At 34.8% G+C, this 21165-nt stretch overlaps 1 protein-coding gene across 6 annotated transcripts in view; it reads right to left on the bottom strand.

The window, feature by feature from the left end:
- Positions 1–21165, bottom strand: part of ZCWPW2 (zinc finger CW-type and PWWP domain containing 2) — a 146142-nt gene that overhangs the window by 13288 nt on the left and 111689 nt on the right. For all 6 annotated transcript variants that reach the window (XM_077865531.1, XM_077865530.1, XM_077865534.1 and 3 more), the window contains 3 exons: positions 10851–10909; positions 9316–9383; positions 3065–3189 (listed from right to left, as the gene is read on the bottom strand). In XM_077865531.1, coding sequence (XP_077721657.1) covers positions 3065–3189; positions 9316–9383; positions 10851–10909 — 252 coding nt within the window. The remainder of the gene's footprint in view (positions 1–3064; positions 3190–9315; positions 9384–10850; positions 10910–21165) is intronic.

Here is a 21165-nt window from a genome sequence, read left to right as displayed (position 1 = left end):
TAGTTTTAATATTAAGCTTGGGGAAAACATGACCTGTTTCATTCTATGACTTTTCTATATTTGTTTATTTTAAAAATTACTATTATAGAGAATACAACTTAAAATTGTTTGAGTTCCACTTTCCATGGCTAGCTTCTCAAAAGCCTCTACATGACTTATACATAGTGATAGTTTGCTCTAGCTTAGTAGAAAGGGACACTAGTAAAAATAATACAAATATCCATAAACACATACAAGATTTGTAACTTCCAGGTTCATTAAAGGTAGAGTGAACTTCCATGAAATTAAGAAAAAAAATACATGTAATTTATACAAGTATTTCACATATCAAAAAATTGTACCTTTTAACACAATAATTATTCACTAAACTGTCTTATGCATATGGCTTATCAAATTTGTGAATTATTCAGGTGGATTTTATAAAAATCTGATATTAATTCTCTCTCATTGCTTGCAAAGCTGGGGCATGACAACCAGTGTTAATATTAGCTAAAGAAGAACATAATTAGAAGATGACTTTACTAAGGAAAATAGCCTCATAAAACATTTCAGTGACAAATAGAAAAGAATTCTGATTATCTACTTGTGTATGCTTTTTTGTGTGTGTTGCTACCCTCACCCAATGCTTGACAGTAATCAACCTGAACCCTCATACATTAAATGAAGGATGAAAACACCATCATATTTACAACTTTGAAAATAGCTCAAATGATATCTGCTCAGAGAATAAACATGCTCAGAATCTTAAAATTATCAGGTGGCTCTTTTTGGTATGTTAGCTTGTAAGAGTTCACTTTCTCCTACAAACAAAACACAGCTTCAGTTTTAAGTGGTGTTAACTTTGGAAGCCATACTAATTTTCCCTGCTAACTTAAAAAAAAAAGAGAGAGAGAGAAACCCCTGAGGTGATCATTTCTTTTCTTTTAAACTGGAAATTGTTCCAGCTTTGATAGTTGGTTTCATCGCTATTCTCCTCATTTAAAAGTGAACAAGGCCCTAAATATACTGAACCTGATGTGAATGCCAGACTTACAAAGCTCAGTGTGGAGAATGGCTTATGAACCAGTCCACAGGAGGCACTCACCTGCCTGCCAGAAAGTTAAAATGGTTAATTTTTACAATTCCTAAATGGCTCTTGAAAGCATAAAATAATACAAGAATCAAAAACAAAACGCAAGCTCCTGCCTGGTGATATATTAAAACTATGTATTTTACCTTAAGAAATAAAAATCAGAAATAATTTTCTGTTCTATCAAGTTACTAGTTATAATGGTAAAATAGAAGCCAATTCTGTGGCTGTAAAAGCTCCAGGACATCTCAATAAAAATCAACCTGGCTGTAGTTTTAAAAAGACAAACTGCAAAGACTGAAAAAAAACATTGCACAAAACCATATGGTGCTCACACAAAGCACACATTTGCTAGAAAAGCGTAATTTGTATATTAATTACATGTATATAATATATGTGTCACCAATCTACAGATCTTGCTTTATAAAAGGTAAGATCCATATAGAGAAAATAAGTTTTTTCAAAAAGGAACTCTAATTGGAAAAATGGCATTCACAACCCACGCAAATTCAGATACAGGTTGATATTGCCGGTGCTAATTAAGAAAACTATGTTTTTCAACTTGGTAAGAGTTTTTAGCATTAATTTTATTTTCTTTTAGGGTATTGATCTCTTTAACTATAGATCTTGTATATTCTGATTTCTAACTCAATAACGGGGGTGTTTATAAATCATTCTTTTTCTTTTTGGAATTTTGAATGAAAATCATACAATTGGGCAGTCTGCCAAAGTGTGTAAACAACCTTGCCCATATACAAATCCACCTTTTTCAGCATCTGAGAAGGGACAGACTTGGGAATGGGTAGTTGCTCCAAAGTGAGAATGTGGGAATGAAATGAAGAAAGGAAATCTCAGCCCTTCTCTCTAGTGGCTGCCATTGCCAATTCTCGTCTATAATAACAGCTAACCTTAGGTGTCAGTTACCATACAGACTACTTTTCCTGATTTGCCTTATTTAACCCCCCAAAAATCCTCTGAGGCATGTGATAAGCAACTGTACCAAATTACACAAGTCCTCGATGACAGGACTAGGATTGGGACATTGATATTATATTCCATAGTCAGTGTTCCTAACCATTGTGCTCTCTTGACTCCAGGCATTGTATACGTTTAAATGAATGAATGCAGAATGAACAAAACCTTAAGGATACAGGACTTCTTGCTTCCATTTTTCTTCCTATTAGAGAACAGCTGTACTGCCTTGTGGAAGCGTCTGCCTTATGACTTATTTTTCTCAAACCTACCACCACACTGCTGCTCTGTATTAATGACCTAGGCTTGTACCCTCATTTTATTGCACAAACTTGGAGCTGATGTGCCGAGCAGTTTGTCAACCAAATTAAAACCTATGTTGTCACATACAAATACTGAGTAAAGTAAGCACCCATGGACTTTCTCAGCCCAACATAGGTGGCCAAAAGAACAAAACTGGAAAATTCTGGGATCCCTGGGTGGCGCAGCGGTTTAGCGCCTGCCTTTGGCCCAGGGCGCGATCCTGGAGACCCGGGATCGAATAAAAAAGAGAAAAAAAAAAAAAAAAAAAAAAACTGGAAAATTCTACCTCCAGTGTGTCAATAATGAGGTTTGTCCTCACAGAGGTTGTCCCTGTGCATGAACCAGGCAGGGCAGTTTTCTTAGCAAGCTGCTCTTATTCTGGCCCCTTCTGACTGTGAAGATCAGCAGCAGTGGAGAGGTCTCTCTGCAGTGGCACCCCATCAACTACTGTGAGCCCCCTCCATTCTTTCTTCATTCCAACCTCAAAGATCTGAAATACAAAGGGCTTCTCCACTCACAGACTTTATTCAAAGACTGATAGATGCATTCTGACTTTTCAACAGGCTACTAGTTTATTATTCACTTTAGTATAATCAAGGGCTCAAATTTCAGAAGGGAAAAAAGTTTTCCACCTAATTAAAATGTACATGCAGAAACAGTTTCTACCATTTACAGAATCTGAAGTTGCTATTTAGGCCTAATCATGATTACCAGGGCTACCTTTTTTCCTGCATTTACTTCCTTTCCATGCTCCTCTTCAGACTCATCAGGTGCTGCTGTGGGCTCTAGCGCCTGCTGTAGCATTTGCTCCAACTCTTTTAGTAAAACTTCTGCCTCAGAGACAACTAAAAAACATCATTAATGTAGTAAAAAATATTACATCTTAGTTAATTCAAATGAATCCATAATCTTAACCACCCCAAAAGATAAATCATCTAAATACTACAAGATTAAAAAATATATTTTTTTTTATAATTTTCAAAGATGGCCTCTACTTGATGCAAAATAATTATGGATTTCCAGGCAAATATTTCACAATTATTCCTTTAAAAATGTAGGTGATATTCTTGCTATATGTAGATCACAAAAAGCCCACTAGAAGTATTTTTTGTTTTGTTTTGTTTTCAGTCAGGGCCAAACTAAATTGCTTTATATAAACCAGGGGTTAGCAAACCTTTCCTGTGAAGGGACAGAGAGTAAATATTGCAGGCTTTGTGATTTCAGTCACAACCACTCAATTCTGCTGTTATGGTACAAACCACAGACATGTACCTAAACAAATGAAAGTGATTATGTTCCAATAAACCTTTATTTAGAAAAACAAATGGACTGTGGGCCTCAGTTTGCCATCCCTACAGCAAAGTATTAAAACTACTGTTAAAAGGGAAAATCATGTAATTAAGTGGCTAATCTAAACACAGGCTAATCTCTTCCTAATCCAAATACCAGCACATCTTAATTGCTTAATCTGATTATATACATTTTTTTTAAATACCACACTTACAAAATTCTTTTGCGTGTGTACTACTGTGACATGAATTTACTGAATTTGATAAGATGTAATAATATCCTCACAAAAGAAATAGATTACCATTATATAACTATATACATTATAGTTGAGTCTATAGACTCAACTACTGATTAATAACATGCAGTTATTTTGCGTGTGTACTACTGTGACATGAATTCACTGAATTTGATAACATGCAATAATATCCTCACAAAAGAAATAGATTACCATTATATAACTATATACATTATAGTTGAGTCTATAGACTCAACTACTGATTAATAACATGCAGTTGAATTCTCGATTCAAATAATATAAACATTTTTGTTTGATATAGTCTTGTTGAAGTAAATATCAAGGAAAGGAGACCACATGTGGCCTGCTGTCCTGCACAAGAGACAGATGGAGCATCTGAGATGTCCTTCCAAGGCAACGTGATTCAAAGATAAAGGCCATGAATACATACCTCATCATTTTTTACTCTGGTGACAAAAATCTGACATACCACCTCCTATTATCTACCATTCTTTGGCAGGTCACCAAAAATCACACTAGGTAGAACAGCTAAAAGTTCATGGAATATGAAAATAGACCCAAGCAAGCAGGACATATGCTTTCAAGCTAAAATATTTTTTTTTCAAGCTAAAATATTATCAGTGAATATGGAAACAAGGCATTCTCAGCACTAAGTTTTAATTTAATTGTTGAACATATTTTAAAATTTTCTAATTAGTTATTTTTAGGAAGAATGCATACAATATATGCATCCCGTTATGTCTGTGTGAACACACACACACACACACACACACACACACAGGTATCCTTGTACACTATGTTGTAAGGTGAAAAACAGAGATTGTTAATGTGGAAAGTTTTGTTTTCTTTCCTCCAGTTCAAAAGAATCCATGTTTTATTAAATCTTCTTTGTTGATAATTTTCTCTTATCTTTTACTCATAAGAAGGAAATTTTAAAATTCTCCTAGAACATTATTAAATAATAGTATTAAATAAAGTCATGGGAGGCTATGAAATAGAAAACTTTCCTATTCTTGGTTGTCACTACAGTATTAAAAAAAATTTTATTAACATTTTTCACATCACAGTTTTGTCTACAAAAATATTTTTTTGTCAATACTTATCACTTGGCCCAAGTACTTTTATATTCAATCAACAAATGTCAGTCCCTAAGGGCAAAGGATTCAAGAGTGTAGGCACAGACCAATGAGCCTTCCTGGTCATCATCTCTTCCCAGTCAACTTAGGTTTTCTCTGTGGAAGAGATCTTTCAAAAACAATTTGAAAGTAGCTTCTGGTAAGCCATTTGCATATCATAGAACCAGTTCCTAGGTTTAAAAACAACAAAAACTGTAACTGACATGTTAGTTTTGTCCACATAGATATGTGTTCTGTGTAATTGCTAAAGCACAGGAACACAGAATTTGAACTATTACATTCTAAAACAATGGTATTCAAAACTTGGTAGGCATAAGAATCACATGGAGAATTTACTTAAAAAAGATGAATGCAACCCAGGCCTACTGAATCAGAATTTTCTACAATTATGTATATTTTTATTGAAGCAATTTTGTTAATGGAATTAACTTCTCTTTATAATAGATTTCCTACTTAGTAACCTGTTACTTAACAGACAGTGTGGTTATCTTCACACTGATTCTTAATGCCACTCACAGATATTGTGTTTTCCTACTTTAGATTCTGAGTCTATGGAAATTGATACTGACATTTAATGCACTGTTGAGAAGATGGATTTTGAGCTATGTTGTAAAGGAAAAATGGCATACAAACATCTTTATATTTCTAAGGCTAGGCTAAAATACAATCAATTTATGATAATGAATGTCATTGCCGAATGGCATTGTAGGCCCTCCATTTTCAAGTGATCTGGAAAAATATGTACACTGCCTTTTGATCAAAGGGTAGACAAAGTAATGGATGACTTCATAAATCAACCAGGGTTCATAACACCAACTTGACTGATGTCAAATTCTGCTTCCAGAGCAATGGGAGGTTTGCTTTTCTAAATAGGTATTCCTATATTGTAAACCAATGGAGTTCAAAAATAATTCTCGAGGAACAGCAGTTACTGTAATCCACAAACTAGGTTATCAAAATTGGCCAATGATATCCTCTAAAGATAGAGACAGAATGAATGCCTTTGCTGATTGCATGACCAATCATCTATCCATACTGTTTATCCTGTACTTCCCTGACTTGTTTCAATTTGTTGTTTAGAGTAAAGTGGTAGCATTATAGTTATTCTATCACTCAGAGAAAGTTTAAAAAAAAGTAAGAAAGAGGTATCTTTTATACTTAAGTCCATATCAGGCTTTTAAAAATGAATTTTTATAAAATAATCTGTGTAGTTTTTCTACTCGTAATAAGAAACAACTTATTGCTGGTGTCAATAAATCAGCTGCTATTTTAAAAGTCTTTATATATTATTGGAGTTTTCTCCAATCTCTACCTTTCTACTAAATGTTTAAAGAAGCTGTTTATTTCCATATATAAAGAAGCTATTGGTTAGGCTACCTACCCCAAAGCTGGCACTGAAAAATATCACCTTCAATAAACTTTCAGGGTCATTTCAATATTGAAATTTTGAAGGTGTTTGTATACAGGACGGTGAGGAAGAGGAAAAAGTACTTGGGTTTTGTTTTGTTATTAAGTAATCACAAACACTCCTTTTATATGTTCACAATTTAAAGGTAGAGGTGAGTAAAATACAAGTTGGAGTGTAATGAAGAGGAGAGCGCCATTCCTGGAGACACAAACAGAAACAGGAAGCAAGGAGTTTTCTAGGAAAGGGGTATGTGGGCCAACCCTACCTTTTAGTACAGAGGTTAAAGGTAACTCTAAACCAAGAGTAGGTGAGAAAAGTTTGCCCTGAGCAGCAAGAAATCACCTTTCTCCCTGTCACCCTGTTCTACCTCCCAACCCCAGCCCCTAAGGCCTTTAAGCTTCCCTAGGGCTTTCCCCATGATATAGACCTTTCCTGTATTAACCATCTTTTCCCATGCTTATCTGTTTCAGGTAGCTGATGGATATATCCTTTGCTAATTTATTAATGAATGCCATAGATTATTAGTTGAACCTGGATAACATGCCAATTTTTTATTTATTTAAATTCTATAAACTGTCTACTACCCCAAAAGAAATGAATCCTTTGCCAACAAAAACCAATGACACAACAATACAAATAACAAAAACTCAAAGATAAAAAGAAATTGAAAATCAATTCATTAAGGGGGTATAGAAGAGTAATACTGAAATCTTAAAATTGCTTAACTCAACTACAAGTATTGTGCCCAAACCCAACATATTTAGCTTTAAGAATCTTGATATTCAAAGCAACCAAGGAAAGAGCTGCACACTTTAAAGAAGATACATGATTTAGAAAAACCATATAGCCTCTTAAGTGTCTTGGTTTCCCCACTGATAAAATGAGAAATATAATAATATCTACCTTATTTACTTCATATAGATTTTATAAGGGCTAAATAAATATATATGAAGCATTTAGAACAGTGAGGACACATAGTTATTGTTATAGGTGTTGGCTATCATTATTACTATTGGTATTATTCTTTCATCACTATAGATGAATTTTCTTGTCCCTAAACACTGAAAAAAGATGAGTTAGAGGGACAATACAAATATAATTCATAATATTCCTGTAGTAATTCTCCCCAAACAAAGATATGCTCCGCAAATAGCTATTTCTTAGATTAAATCTGCATAGCCTTGGGCATACAGTTTACATTATTTAATGATTCCTCAACTTGTCTATTAATTTCCAGATATTCTCTCCTTGTTGGATAAAAGGGCTTCTACTGCATATCTTTATCACAGATGAAACAACTGACACTTGGACAGGTAAAGTAGATATACTTATTAATTAGTTCTCCTCCTGATCTCTAACTAAGGAAGAAAGAAAAGCAAATGGTAGGGCTTAAAATCCAGAAAGGAATAGCAAATCTGGGCATAAACTGATGGGAGATTTTAAAGTGGCTCCAAAAAGTAGGGCAGACATTCATGAAGAAGATGGTATAATTTTTACTTGATCTAGGACTGATCCTACTTCAAGCCAAGAAGAAAAGAAGTGATATCAGAGACTTAGATCAAGGAATCCACTGAAATATGGGTAGGAGTAAAAAAACCAAGGGGGGTTGATCTACTGATAAAGAACCACTCTTTCAAGAAGTAGTTAACTAGTCAGCACTTGCAAAGAACACAGTAGATTAGATGTTTCTGCTTTTTAGTTGTTCAAAATGGGATAGAGGAGTAAAACATAGATTAGGTTAATGATTTGAACAATTAACTATTGAGACTTGAGAATCACAGAGAATGTGAGACTACTGAAAGGGTGTCAGTGGATAACTATGGAGATGTATTCACTCATTTATGCAGAAGAGTGATTTCCAGACAATGGATTTCTGGTTGTGATGGATTTCTTCTGCAGTAGCCCCATGAGTTGGATGAGGAAGGACCCTAGCACTGGAGCCCTCAGCTGAGTACCAAGGTCTCCTAGTGGGAACTCAGTCCAGGGATAAGCTGACTTTTGCCTTTCTACAGGAATATTTGAACTAATCGTGCAAGGCAAAGGGACAACATAGCTAAGAAAAGGCACTGGGTTAGCAGGAAAGTAGCAGCAGAATAAATTTGAGATAGAAACTACGGAATTTTCTACTGGCTTAGGAGGGGAACAGAAGGATTAAAAAAGATAACTACTCTGTCCTTCTTCTGACTACTTTCTTTTAATAGGTCTAAAGATGAATGGCTTATTTAGTCAGTTGAAACACAGTGCCATAGGACCTGGGGGTAGCCACAAAAGAGAGGGAATATGGTTCAGATAACATCTCGGGGTTTAATGGACTTTGAAACCTCTTTGCGTGGCTGCCAAAAGTTCCATCTTGCAAATAAGCATTTGCCTGCTTTTCAAGAAAAACGAAAATGAAGGAAGAGTAAAGTGCTTTTGAAAACTAAAACTTTCTCTCTGCATTCCACATTCACCCTACTGTGTTCTAATATCAATGGCAATTAATTCAGCTGGAAGCCCCAGGCTGCTGCTTTTCTTCTTTCTCTCCCATTGGCACTTCCAGGACCCCAATAATTTTGGAATGGAGAGATTTGGGATTTTAATGTGTTGATTCTGGTATTTCCTCCCACAACCTCTGGTGTTTTTTTTTTTTTTTTAATTAAATACATGACGGAGCCAGAAAAATTTAATTCATGGGAATAGAAACCTAAAGACAACTGAAAATTTCTAGGATATAAATCAATACCAAAAATGACCTACTAATAGTTCTCATATACGTATGTATACATATGTATATACACACACACACATATAAACGTTTATTTTTCCTTTCAAAAATTACAACTACATTTCGTAGAATTAAATAGAAGCAAAAGAACTAAAAGCAGGAGAGGTCTTCACATACCCATGTTTTCCTTTGATAAGGCATCATCTGAACAAACATTTTCAAAAGAGCATTTTAAAATAGCTTTCCTAGAAAACGAATTTGACAGATTTAGTTTCAAAAGACCAATCATGTATATTTAAATGGTTATTTGTGTATATTCATTGATAATTGTAAATTATGAATATATTCCTTTATCTTGAGGCACTTTTCCTTGGTTGTTTTATACAGTAAGACAGCAGGATACAGTGAAAAATCAAAGGGAAATAATATTGATCTGAGCTCTCACTAGGTAAAAATCACTAATGAGTCACTGAGTACCTTATATAGGCTTTTTCATGTAATCTTTCCCCAAAAAACCTAATAAGTAATTGCTACTCTCATTTTATAAAGAAACTGAGGCTCTGAGAAATTGAGAAATTTGACAGTGCAGGAAAAGGTTGAGCATGACACAGCTAAATTCTGTCAGACTGCAAAATCCATGCTTCTCCCACCATACTGTGTGGCTGACTTAGAGTCAGAAAACATTTGTTCAAACACATTTTCTCTAACCAGAAGATCTTGAGAAAGCCATTTAGTTTCTCTAAGTCATAAACTTTTCATCTTTCAAACAGAAATGATTATGATACACCCCCTACCTATTTGATGGGGTTACTATGAAGCATAACTAAGATAAGGCAGTAAGTCCTTTTTAAAAATTTGGGATCCCTGGGTGGCGCAGCAGTTTGGTGCCTGCCTTTGGCCCAGGGCGCGATCCTGGAGACCCGGGATCGAATCCCGCATCGGGCTCCCGGTGCATGGAGCCTGCTTCTCCCTCTGCCTGTGTCTCTGCCTCTCTCTCTTTCTCTCTCTGTGACTATCATAAATAAATTTAAAAAAAAATTTAATTATCCGTCTTCTGAAAAAGGACAAAGAATAAGAGAAGGACTATTACACCAGAGTCAGACTTTGTCTTTGAGCAGGTCTCCTTTTAATATAGCACTGATTATCATTCATCAAAAAAATAAGTAAATAAACTGTATGGTTGATTCAATGATAAACACTAAAACCTGCCATCAATGGCTTATCAGTTCATTATAAAGGTCTGTTTCTGATTTGCACTATTTTTAAACTAAGCACCTGCTTCTCATCTGCTTGCTCCCATGATATTAATCTTCAACAGTTCTGCTTCAACATATTTGTATAAACATAAAACTTTCTCCATACTTTTTTTTGTTTTTTTTTAAGACTTTATTTATTCATAGAGACACACAGAGAGAGAGAGAGAGAGAGGCAGAGACACAGGCAGAGAGAGAAGCAGGCACTATGCAAAGAGCCCGACATGGGACTCAATCCAGGGTCCCCAGGATCACGCCCTGGGCTGCAGGGGGCGCTAAACCACTGCGCCACCAGGGCTGCCCTTTCTCCATACTTCTAAGACTACTACTTATACTTTAATTCTTTTAGAAAATTTTAATGCTTCCTTAGAGAAAAAGAATCAAGAATCAGGGGGAAATGTCATAACAATTAAATCCAATTTTCAACTTTATCATAATACTTCTCAATAAAAAACATACCTTTTCCTTCTTCTAAATTTGGGCTGCTTCTTTTCAGTAGTGTTTTTGGAAACTTGCATCTATAAAATAACAAAAAGATGAGTTAGTTAAACTGGGACTAGATGAGTTCAGTAAGATAATGGGTCCCCTATGGTCCAAGTAATTTAGTCCAGAAGATAAACTCTGGCCCACAGCTCTCAACCACACCTGAAACCCCAATTCAACCACTTAAAGGTCACTACAATTACACCACTTAAAGGTCACTACAATTACACTGATCTGTGCAACTTCCAGGAATAGTAGACTAATCCAATATGAATGCCCATCTCCCATTTCACTCCCCTTCTCACTTAATACTACTCATAATAATATAGTAATACTAGGTTAAACACATAATAATCCCTAGGTTAAACAACCTCTAAGTTTTAAAAACATAAATCACCTTTAGAGAAAGAAAAAGAACTATTCAGATGCCAGAAACACGTGGAGTGCAAAACTATACAGATAGGAACTGACATGGTGAAGGCCTACAAAAATGTACCAGGATAGGTGCAAAGTGTTTGGGATTTTAATATCTAAGTGAAGATGAGATGAAGGATGTGGAGAAATCAGCACCTTCACACAGTTGGTAAGAATGTGAAATGGTGGAGCCACTTTGGAATACAGTTTGACAGCTCTTCAAGATGTTAAATGTAGAATTATCTTATGATTCAATAATTCCACTCCTAGGTATACATCTAAGAGAAGTGAAAACATTATGTCCATACAAAATTGTATATAAATGTTCCTAGTAGCATTATTCATAACAGCCCCAGAGTAGAAACAACCCAATGTCCATCGATGGGTAGATAATATGTAGTCTATACATACGATGGAATATTATTTAACCTTTAAAAACAACAAAGTCCTGACAAATACTATAACATGGATGAATCTTGAAGCCATTATGCTAAGTGAAAAGTGAAAAAAGTCAAACACAAAGACTACATGTTGTATGATTTTACTTATCCAAAATGTCCATAAAAAGGCAAATCCATAGAGACAGAGATAGATTAGTAGTTGCCAGGGACTAGTGAAAGGTGGGAAATGGGTAGTGACTGCTAATGGGTGTGAGGTTTCCTTTTGGGGTGATGAAAAAATGTTCTAAAATTATATTGTATTGACTGTACATATTGAAGTATTATATGTATTGACTACAAAACTGTGATCATACTAAAAACCACTGAACTGCATACTTCAAAAGGGTGATTAAGGTGCCTGGGTGTTTCAGTAGGTTAAGTGTCTGCCTTTGGTTCAGGTCATGATCCCTGGGTCCTGGGATCAAGCTCCACATCAGACTCCCTGCTCAGTGGGGAGTCTGTTTCTCCCTCCCTCTCTGCCTCTCCCCACTGCTCATCTCTCTGGCTCTCACTCTCTCTCAAGTAAATAAATAAAATCTTTAAAAAAAGAGTGAATAAATTACATCTCAATAAGGTATAGTTTTTAAAGAATTTGATGACATGGAAAAATGGAAAGTAAAGAGATAGAATATAACGTATAAATGATTAACAAAAGGAACCCAACATAGCAATGTTACTTTAGAAAAAAAAGCATAATCAGAGATAAAAGGGTTATTATCTAATGCTAAAAGAAACAATCCATCCAGAAAATATAACAGTCCTGACCTATACATACCTAGAAGCTCAGCCTTAAAATATATAAAGCAAAAAACAGAAAAGAATCGCAAGTAGAAACTGATTAATCTACAGTTAAAATGAGATATTTTAATTTACTTTTCATATGAAAATGATAAAGCAAAAAAATTAGCAAAGAAACAGTAATGTTCAGTAACACAAATAAGAAGTTTAATAAACTAGCACTGGAAACTGGCACTGAATAATTAAGGAATATGTATTATTTTCAAGCCTGAAACATTTACAAATGTGATCACCTACTAGGTCACAAAGGAAGCCTCAAAAGTATTAAAGTAACTTCTCTATTTTACAGACCAAAGTCACTGGCTAAAATGCAATATATAAGAAATCAAAATCCAAAAGATAGGTGAATAAAATTTGTAATTAATTCATAGATATAGAATTTACATTCACCCACGAACCAATCCATGATAAGAGTTATGATCCATGTCATTTAGATCAGTCACTGTAGTACATTTTAGTTAATAGTACACGTGACTTATCTTCTCACTGGATAATATATTTGTCTCCATGCCAAACCTTGTATGCTATAGGTGCCTGTGAAGTGTTTGGAGAGTAAATGAATGAATAAATGTTCAGAGAAAGATACAATCAAAACAAATTATCACTAGGAAAAAATAGTGCCAGTGCTACTGTCCATTCTGTACTGTCATGGTTGTTGAGTTAAATCTTTAACAAATTCATACAATTTACCCTCATTTCCTAAGATAAAACTTCAATGCAACTTTCACCTTAATATTTGTTAGCTTCTTTTTATTTATCTTTTCACTTTAACCTGTGAAAGTGAGCAGTTTCTTAGCCCATTTTGTCTAAATCTTTCACGGTTACATTGATCTTAATTTTACTGATCTTGATACAAGCATCCACACTGCAAGGGTGGGAACACTTTTTTTTTTTTAATGTACTAAATGTTTAGCAGCTAGCAGAGTGCCATTTACATTGTATGTTCAAAAGCATTAATTATAATAAGATGAAGGTTGAATTTAATAACTTTTTTTTTAATTTAATAACTCTTAAAGCATTATTAAACAGCTTAAATACCTTAATAATCATTCAAAAGAAGTTTGTATGAAGACTCAGGGAATTCATATTATTATGATGTTAAAAAATAAGTGGATTTTTTTGTGTGTGTAATCTTTAACCTTAAGGTAATATTCAAGCACTTTTTCCAGCACTGTGGAAAGTAAGTAAAGTAAAAAGTATATGGAAATATTATTGCCTAAAAATCATTGTTCTACATCTCCAAAGACAATGTAGAGCTATTATTTCTATCTTGTTATTAAGGATCAGCTTAAATTATGTGCATATTTGAGTTTAAAGTAAAAGGGTTGCTACAAGGGGAAATAAGATTAAGGTAACAAAGTACAAACTACTTCATAGGTATTAATAGAAAGAAATACTGTTAAATACCTTCCATAAATCAATGAGATTTCTGTTAGAGATAATAAATTCCTTTCTGCTTTGTTAAATATTCCATAGCAGCTAAAATATTCCATAGTAGTCAGTATTGCCAAATGCCCTGTACATTCCAGCTCCAAGCCTTGATAAAATATGATATGATGGAGAAGAACACTGAATTTGGAATGACAGGATCATGATTTGAATTTAATCCCTGGTACTTATTAGCTGTATCACTTCTGGTAAATCACTTACCACTGGAATATGTAGCAAGAGCCTGGTATAAAGCAGACATGTAATAAGTATTTTCTGACTAAATGACCATTCTGTATTTCAAGATCTTTAATAATTACTGCTAAAAAATAACTACCTTAAAGCATTTGGGGGTAAGATGAAATTAAATAACATCCCAGAAAATATCTAACAGAGCTCAACAATTAGTCAATATTCAACTGTTGTCTAACCTATTATACTAATCCACTGGGCTAGTATCAGAATTCTATCCTTTTTCCTCAGAGCATATGACAGAACTTGATGTTTTGGTATGGTTGGACTTATGGGAGTCTATTTGTTATCCAAGGCTGCAACAACAATTTAACACAAACTTGGGAAAGCATCAGAAATTTATTTACTTATTGTTCTGTAGGATAGAAGTCTGTCTCTTATGGAGAGACTCTTCAGGATGCTCATCATTGGATTAAGGTCCACCTAATCCAGGATGATCTCATATCAAAATCCTTACCTACATCTGCAAAGATCCTTAATTCCAAATAAGGTCACATTCTGAGGTTCCTGGAGAACATATTTTCTGGGGGCTACTATTCAACCCACAAGTAGATACTTATAATCTTTATCTATTTCATCCCTTCCACTTCTCTTCCTGTGTTCCACATCTGATTCTCCTATGTTGTTGAGCCTCATGCTATTCAGAGTCAGGGCTGCTATGTGCAGAATTAGCAGCCTCTGAGAGTTTGTTAGACAGGCAATTCTCATGCTCATCTGAGGCCTACTGAATCAGAAACTCAGGGAGTGAGGCCCAGAAATCCATATTTAAGTAAGCTCTTCAGGTGACTTGTACCCAAACTAGAGTTTTCTAGGCATTAGTCTAGTCAACACCCATCCATCCAAATATAATGCTATATACTGTCATTGATTTTAAAGAAACCAAAACAAGTGTTAATTCTTTTCTTGCTAGATATAGAGGCATCTACAAGAGGCATATGTATAGAGAGCAAATGCCATCTACTGAAAAAAATATTTATTTATATATTTAGTGGTAATTAGGATTGCTGACTGGAATGGCAAATGACAGAATTGCCTTTGATTGCCAAAATAATCTGTAGGAATTGTGTTTACATCAGATTTATATAATCTTCATAAAGTAACTTGACATTGCCCATTTCCTTAAGTCACTATTCATCTAAATTAAAACCATTTTATTTTTAAGAACAGCTTTGTGTTAAATCTGAGGGCATAAAATTTTGATTCAGCATTTTATGTTCATAGAAGACATAAATATGTTTTGTAACCTTCCATTGAGAGTAATTGTCAGTCAATGATCACTAAAGAGCTGCCTACTTTGACAGAATTTCCAAACGTGAATATGTGCCTTGAATAATATACACAAACTCCTTGTCAAAAGTTATCATATAGGAGGAAAAGCCAATATCTTCATTTCCCTTTGGAAAACCTGCTGGGAAGATATGCTTGGAATAAGGATGAAAACTAGTTTCATGCAGCATTGTAAATGATGGTTATTACTTAATCTGAGTATCCGGAGAGTACAAATAATAAAGTTAAGTCTTCAGGCCTAGATAATGATTGTTTTCACTCTTTGAAAAAGGAGAAAGTTAAAATAATCATTCTCTAGTCCTATCTTAAACATGATTTTAACAGAGAGAATACAAATCTAGTGCTTCTTACATAAATGTCAGTCAATTACCACATGCTCCAGTCCAGTCACTCTTGGTAGAGCTCAGTATTCCTGCAAGATTTGGACAGTATCAGAGATCAGTCTCTGGCAATATGACTTATAAATATCTTGCTATCCTCTGCACTATCTTTAGCTATGTGTAAGTTCTCACTAAAGCACTGTGGATTTCTCTGCTTTGAGGGGCTTAGCAGAGAAAACACTGTAGTGTGTATTCAAGCAGTGAGCTGAGACAGAGGAGAGTATTTTCCCTAAAAATAGAAGTTGACCACTAGACCACCTTAAATAGAAGGCATGAAAGACTTTCCATTGATATCTCCCAATCCAGGCTGAGGATACAAGTAACAGCACACTTCAAGAAGCTCTATTATTGGCTACTTTACTTATAAATTTTAAAGTCTTGGACTTAATTTTTTTAATGGTCTTTGACTATATAAGAGGTAAAACATAACAAAATCAGGCTTTTTTAAAATAGGACAGGTTTCTCTTATATCTATAAAGAGATTAAGAATCCTAAAAGCTAATGGAAACAGGGTATCCAGGGAGTAAAGACCTCCATGAAAAGTAGAACTTATGTCACAGTTGTTTATCTGACTCAATGGTACCAGTAAATTAGATTATTTGATCTCTACTTGAAAACTCTAAAAATCTAAGTCTGTTGCAAACAATTCCAGTTTCCATAGTTTTTCCTAAAGTTACTGGATATTTTAGCAAGAGGAGAACATAGGGTTTTTAAGGAAGATTTCCTAGAATTGACATACAGGTCTACCTTGGAGATATTACAGGTTCAGTTCCAGACCACTGCAACAAAGTGAATATTGTAATAAAGTGAGTCAAATGAATTTTTTGGTTTCCCAGAGCATAGAAAAATTATCTTGATAGTATCCTGTAGTCTATTAAGCACACAAAGCATATGTCTATAAAATGTATATACCTTAATTTAAAAAATACTTTATTGCTAAAAAATATGCTAACCATCATCTGAGTTTTCAGCAAATCCTAGTCTTTTTCCTCATAGAGCGTCTTCTCTTGACGTTGATGGCTGCTGATCAATCGGGGTAGTGATTGCTGAAGGCTGAGCTGGCTGTGACAATTTCTTAAAATAAGGCAACAATGAAGTTTTCCACATCAACTGACTCTTCCTTTCACAAGCAATTTCTCTGTAGTGCATGATGCTGTTTGAAGGCATTTTACCCATTACAGAACTTTCAAAATTGGAGTCAATCCTTTCAAACCCTGCCACTGCTTTATTAATGAAGTTTGTTATATTCTAAATCCTTTGTTGTCATTTCAACAATCTTCACAGGAACTGCACAGGAGTAGATTCTATCTTAAGAAACCACTTTCTTTGTTCATAAGAAGCAACTCCTCATCCATTCAAGTTTTATAATGAGATAGCAGCAATTCAGTCCCATCTTCAGGCCCACTTCTAATTCTGGTTCTCTTGCTATTTCCACCAGATCTGCAGTTACTTCCCCCACTGAAGTCTTGAATAACCCAATGTCATCCATGACGGTGGAATCAATTTCTTCCAAATTCCTGTTAATCTTGATATTATGACCTCTTTCCATGAATCACAAATGTCCTTAATGACATCTAGAATGGTGAATCTTTTTCAGAGGGTTTTCAACTTACTTTGCCCAGATCCATCAGAAGAATCACTCTCTATGGCAACTATAGCCTTTTAAAATTTATTTTTTTAAATAATAAGACTTGAAAATTGAAATTACTCCTTGATCCATGGGCTGCAGAATGGATGTTGAATTAGCAGGTATGAAATCAACATTACTCTCATTGTACATCTCCATCATAACTCTTGGGTGACTATGTACATGGTCAATGAGAGTAATATTTTGAAAGGAATCATTTTTTTCTGAGCAGCAGATCTTAACAGTGGGCTTAAAATATTCAGTAAAACATGTTGTAAATAGAGGTACTGTCATCTAGGCTTTGTTGTTCCATTTATAGAGCACAGGCATAATAGATAATTTAGCATATTCTTTAAGGGCCCTAGAATATTTGGACTGTAAGTGAGCACTGGCTTCAACTTAAAGTCACCAGGTGCATTAGCCTTTAACAAGAGTCAGCCTACCCTCTGAAGCCTTGAGGCCAGGCGCTGACTTCTTTCCAGCTAAGAAAGTCCTAGTTGGCATCTCCTTCCAATATAAGGCTATTTCATCTACAGTGAAAAAAAGTTGTTTAATGGAGCCACATTCATAAATGATGTTAGCTAGATCTTTTGGATAACTTGCTGTGGCTTCTATATCAACACTTACTGCTTTACCTTACACTTTTATAAAGATGCCTTCTTTCCTTTAACCTTATGAACCAATCTCTGCTAGCTTCAAATTTTTCTTCTCTCAGATTTCACAGAACTGAAGACAGGGCTTTCCCATGGATTAGGCTTTGGCTTAAGGGAATGTTGTGACTGGTTGGATCTTCTATCCAGGCCACTAACACTTTTCTCCAGATCAGCAATAAGACCGTTTGGCTTTATCATCCATGTGTTCACTGGAGTAACACTTTTAATTTCCTTCAAGAACTCTTTCTTTGCATTCACAACTTGGCTTTTTGGTGTAAGAGGCCAAGCTCTTAGCCTATCTCAGTTTTTGACATGCCTTCCTCACTAAGCTGAATCATTTGTAGCTTTTGTTTTCTTAAAGATTTTATTTATTTATTCATGAAAGACACAGAGAGAGAGAGAGAGGCAGAGACACAGGCAGAGGGAGAAGCAGGCTCCACACAGGGAGCCCGATGTGGGACTTGATCCCGGGTTTCCAGGACCACACCCCAGGCTGAAGGCGGCGCTAAACCGCTGGGACACCCAGGGATCCCCTGTATCTTTTGACTTAAAGTAAGAGACGTGATTCTCCCTTTCACTTGAACACTTAGAGGCCATTATAGGGTTATTAATGGGCCTATTTTCAATATTGTATATTTCAGAGAATTGGGAAGCCCAAGAAGAGGGAAGCCCAAGACAGACAGGGTAATGGATGGTTAGTGGAACAGTCAGAACACATTTATCAATTAAGTTCATTGTTTTACATAGACATGGTTTGTGACAACCAAAAACAATTATAATAGAACATCAAAGATCACTGAACACCGATCAGTATAACAAATACAATAATAATGAAAAAGTTTAAATATTGCGAGGATTATCAAAATGTGACAGTTATATGCAATGAACAAATGCTGCTGGGAAACTGGTGCAGATAGACTTACTCGACGTAAGGTTGCCACAAACCTTCAATTTGTAAAAACCATGACATCTGTGATGTGCAATCAAATGAGGTATGCCTATATTACAATTAAACTCCAAAAAACTGATGCACAAGAGCATTCAATGGTTATGGTACCCATACACATTTTTCCTGGATAAAAGAATGAATGTTGAGAGCTTCATTATCTGTTTCTTCTATCAACTCAAGTAGTAAATATAACCAGCCTGATTCTTTGACCCATGGATCAATGTCAAACCTTCTGATCATTTATCTTAAGCATTATGCAAAAGAAGATGATCTCTCTTCTATGTTGGAATGCATAGACTATGCAAAAGCATACTTTAAAAAATATTCTTTCAAAATTTTTGTGTAGATCTAAGTCTTTAAATAACTCTCTGGGGATTCCAGAGATTGAAATAAGACACTCCTGCACTTAGATTCATGGAAGGAGATGGAAGATATATCTCCCTTTGATCTGTATGACTGCGTTCCCCAGTATGTAGGGGACATACAGATTTAAGATGTGTATCTAATATATGAATTTCATGACACAGCAAATTATTTTTGGATCAAAGTGAAGATATTAAATACATAAACAAAAAGGATAAATATCATCTTAAAGTTATTATAATTCTAAAGAATTAAAAGGTAATAATTTATAGGTCTTCAAGAAAGGCAATGGGTTTGTGCTGTCTAATATAAATGAAAAGTTGGAAGGCTTGTGGGAAGAAGCCAAATGTTTATCAATTTGAAAATACAGATGAATTCCAATAAGTCATAAGTTAATTCTACTAATTTTCACTGACCCTGTATTTTTTCCAGTGATAATGCTCTCCCTTCACAAACAGGAAAACAGTAACTATTACTATTAGGCATAGAAAGATCTTTTAATATTTAGTGTAATAGCTATAGTCTATAAAATACAAACTCATTATTCAAATTCCTATTGTACATTAAGTCAATAATGACTCTATTGATTAGTAACATTGTTTTTGGTTTTAATGAAATGGGATAAGAAAGATGATGGTGGATGAGGAGTATTCCAAACTTTAGAAGAAAATCAGATTCATCTTATATGTGGCTTCATGTTGGAGAGGTGACTGATGTGTCTCTGAATCAGAGAGAAAGGATAATAGTTGTAATAAATATAATCAGCAAAATAAATGGAAGAAAGCTGCATAACATAACCTTTAGTTCAAATAACAAAGGACAATACCTGGAAACTTATGTGATAACTGGGACTCAACTTGAAGAGATTTTTGTTTCTTAACAAAAGAGCAAGCACATTTTGTAGAATTCTCTTTATTACCTTCTGGCTCAACATTAAAATACAGAATAGAATACATAGAGAGTTCTGACTGAAAAGTTTTGAATTTCTGGAATCTTTTTCACCAGCTTTTAAGTATTTAAGTACTTGAGTTCCAACTGAATTAATATCTTGAGTGAGTTTTTAAATGGCCATTATGTATATAGAAACAAAACTACTTTGTTCAACATTTCTATTGTTTTAATTGGTAACATTCAAAAATGATAACTTTTTGTTTGCTTTTAGTAATTAGGATGAAAATAATTATTTAAAAAATATTTTTAAGATTTTATTTATTTATTCATGAAAGACACACACACACACAGAGAGAGAGAGAGAGAGAGAGGCAGGGACACAGGCTGAGGGAGAAGCAGACTCCTCACAAGGAGCCCAAAGTGGGATTTGATGATTTGATACTGGATCCCGGGATCACACCTGAGCCGGATCACTCAACCGCTGAGCCACCCAGGCATTCCAGTATGAAAACAATTCTTAAGAGAGAGAAATAATCATTGATAAACATAAATTTCTGTTTACCAAATACCACATGTGCATAATGAAACCTGAATTTTCACAGATAATCACTGCACTGGAGAAATCATTGGCTTAAGAAAGCATCTCTAATATTCCTTTCCACTTGTACCTTTTATAGCACACCCTCAATACTACAACTCCAGCAACAAGAGACACCCTTGCAGCCCTGTGATGGTAACAATGTCCTTTATAGCCAGCTGCTAGCCAACACCTCCTTCCATGGCAAGCCCTGTGAACTTGGAGAATAGCA

The sequence above is a fragment of the Canis aureus genome, chromosome 22 (assembly GCF_053574225.1).
Source record: "Canis aureus isolate CA01 chromosome 22, VMU_Caureus_v.1.0, whole genome shotgun sequence".
In the NCBI taxonomy this organism is placed as follows: Eukaryota; Metazoa; Chordata; class Mammalia; order Carnivora; family Canidae; genus Canis; species Canis aureus.
This window is presented reverse-complemented; position numbering and strand designations above follow the sequence as displayed.